This window comes from Calidris pugnax, unplaced genomic scaffold, assembly GCF_001431845.1.
Source record: "Calidris pugnax isolate Ruff unplaced genomic scaffold, ASM143184v1 scaffold107, whole genome shotgun sequence".
NCBI classification, from domain to species: Eukaryota; Metazoa; Chordata; class Aves; order Charadriiformes; family Scolopacidae; genus Calidris; species Calidris pugnax.
Window position 1 is genome coordinate 2,576,696 of NW_015090901.1, and position 1,760 is coordinate 2,578,455.

The 1,760-nt window shown below is 65.0% G+C and overlaps 1 protein-coding gene across 1 annotated transcript in view; it reads left to right on the plus strand.

Annotated features, from left to right (window-relative positions):
• Positions 1-352: 352 nt before the first annotated feature.
• Positions 353-1,760, plus strand: part of LOC106891979 (calcium-binding protein 2-like) — a 4,827-nt gene continuing 3,419 nt past the window's right edge. The window contains exon 1 of the mRNA XM_014948829.1: positions 353-1,341. Within this exon, the coding sequence (XP_014804315.1) occupies positions 1,090-1,341 (252 nt within the window). The 5' untranslated portion in view covers positions 353-1,089. The remainder of the gene's footprint in view (positions 1,342-1,760) is intronic.

Here is a 1,760-nt window from a genome sequence, read left to right on the forward strand (position 1 = left end):
CTGGGGACAATGATGTTGGCCATGAGGTGAGAGCGTTGGGGACATGGGTTGGTGCTGGGGACACTGATGGTGGCCACAAGGTGAGAGCGCTGGGGACATGGGTTGGTGCTGGGGACACGGGTTGGTGCTGAGGACACTGGTGGTGGCCCCAGGGTGAGTGTTGGGGACGAGGGTTGGATTGGTGCTGGGGACATGGGTGGTGGCCACAGGGTGAGAGCCCTGGGGATATGGTTGATGCTGGGGACACAGGTTGGTGCTGGGGACATGGGTGGTGGCCATGGGTTGAGAGCCCTGGGGACATGGGTGGGTGCTGGGGACATGGGTTGGTGCTGGGGACACGGGTGGTGGCCACAGGGTGAGAGCCCTGGGGATATGGTTGATGCTGGGGACACAGGTTGGTGCTGGGGACATGGGTGGTGGCCATGGGTTGAGAGCACAGGGGACAGGGGTTGGTGCTGGGGACACTGATGGTGGCCACGAGGTGAGAGCGTTGGGGACACGGGCTGGTGCTGGGGACGCAGGTGGTGGCCATGGGGTATGAAGGTTGGGGACATGGTTTATTGCTGGGGACACTGATGGTGGCCACGAGGTGAGAGTGTTGGGGACATGGGTTGGTGCTGGGGACACAGGTGGTGGCCATGAGGTAAGAAGGTTGGGGACATGGTTTATTGCTGGGGACAATGATGTTGGCCATGAGGTGAGAGCGTTGGGGACATGGGTTGGTGCTGGGGACACGGGTTGGTGCTGAGGACACTGGTGGTGGCCCCAGGGTGAGTGTTGGGGACGAGGGTTGGAATGGGATGATGTCCCCAGGACATGCTCTGGAGACCTGGCCAGTAACTGGGGGTGCCGTGGCCATGTGGCCTCTACCCTGACGTGAGGCCGCGGGGTGGTGGCAGCGGCCGGTGACCATTTCCTGTCACTAATCACCGCTAATTGGCTTTGCCCTGCCTGGGTCCAGGGAGCCCACGGCGGGGGGGGAGGCCAGGGGGGGTACGTCGGGGCGTAAGAGGATTGTCCTGGTCCTTCTTAAGGCTTGGCCACCTCGGGGTCCTGCTCCCTGCCCGCTTGCCACCCGCCCCCAGCCCCATGCCACGCTCGCGGGGGGACAAGGGGACCCCAAAGGACACGGAGACCCCGGGGAAGGGGAAAGGTGGGGGGGAGGTGGGCGAGAAAACCCCCAAAACCCCCGAGGAAGGTGGCCCCCCGGCCACCAAGAGCCCTGGCTCTGAGTCCCGGCACGGTGGCCACGGGCAGAAGAACAGCAAGAAGGGACTTGGGGACCCCCACGCCGCTGCCACCAAGACCTACTCCCCCTTCCTCAACACCGTCTTCGGCAAGGTGGGGACAGCCGGGAAGGGCAGGGGGACACGGGGGGGACACTGGGGGTGGAGGGGACGTGGGGACAAGGTTGGGGGATGCTCTGGGAGCTGGGGGATGGAGGGAATGGTGTGGGGCTGGGGGGGGACAGGCCAGGACCCTGGGGGTGGAGGGGACATGGAGGAGGAGTGAAGATGGGGTTGGGGATGTTCTGGGACCCCGGGGATGGAGGGGACATGGAGGTGCTGGGGACAGGGTTGGGGACACTCTGGGACCCCAGGAATGGAGGGGACAGTGGGGCATTGGGGACAGGGTTGGGGACACTCTGGGACCCCAGGAATGGAGGGGACAATGGGGCCTTGGGGACAGGGTTGGGGACACTCCAGGACCTTGGGGATGGAGGGGACATGGAGGCGCTGGGGACAGGGTTGGGGACACTC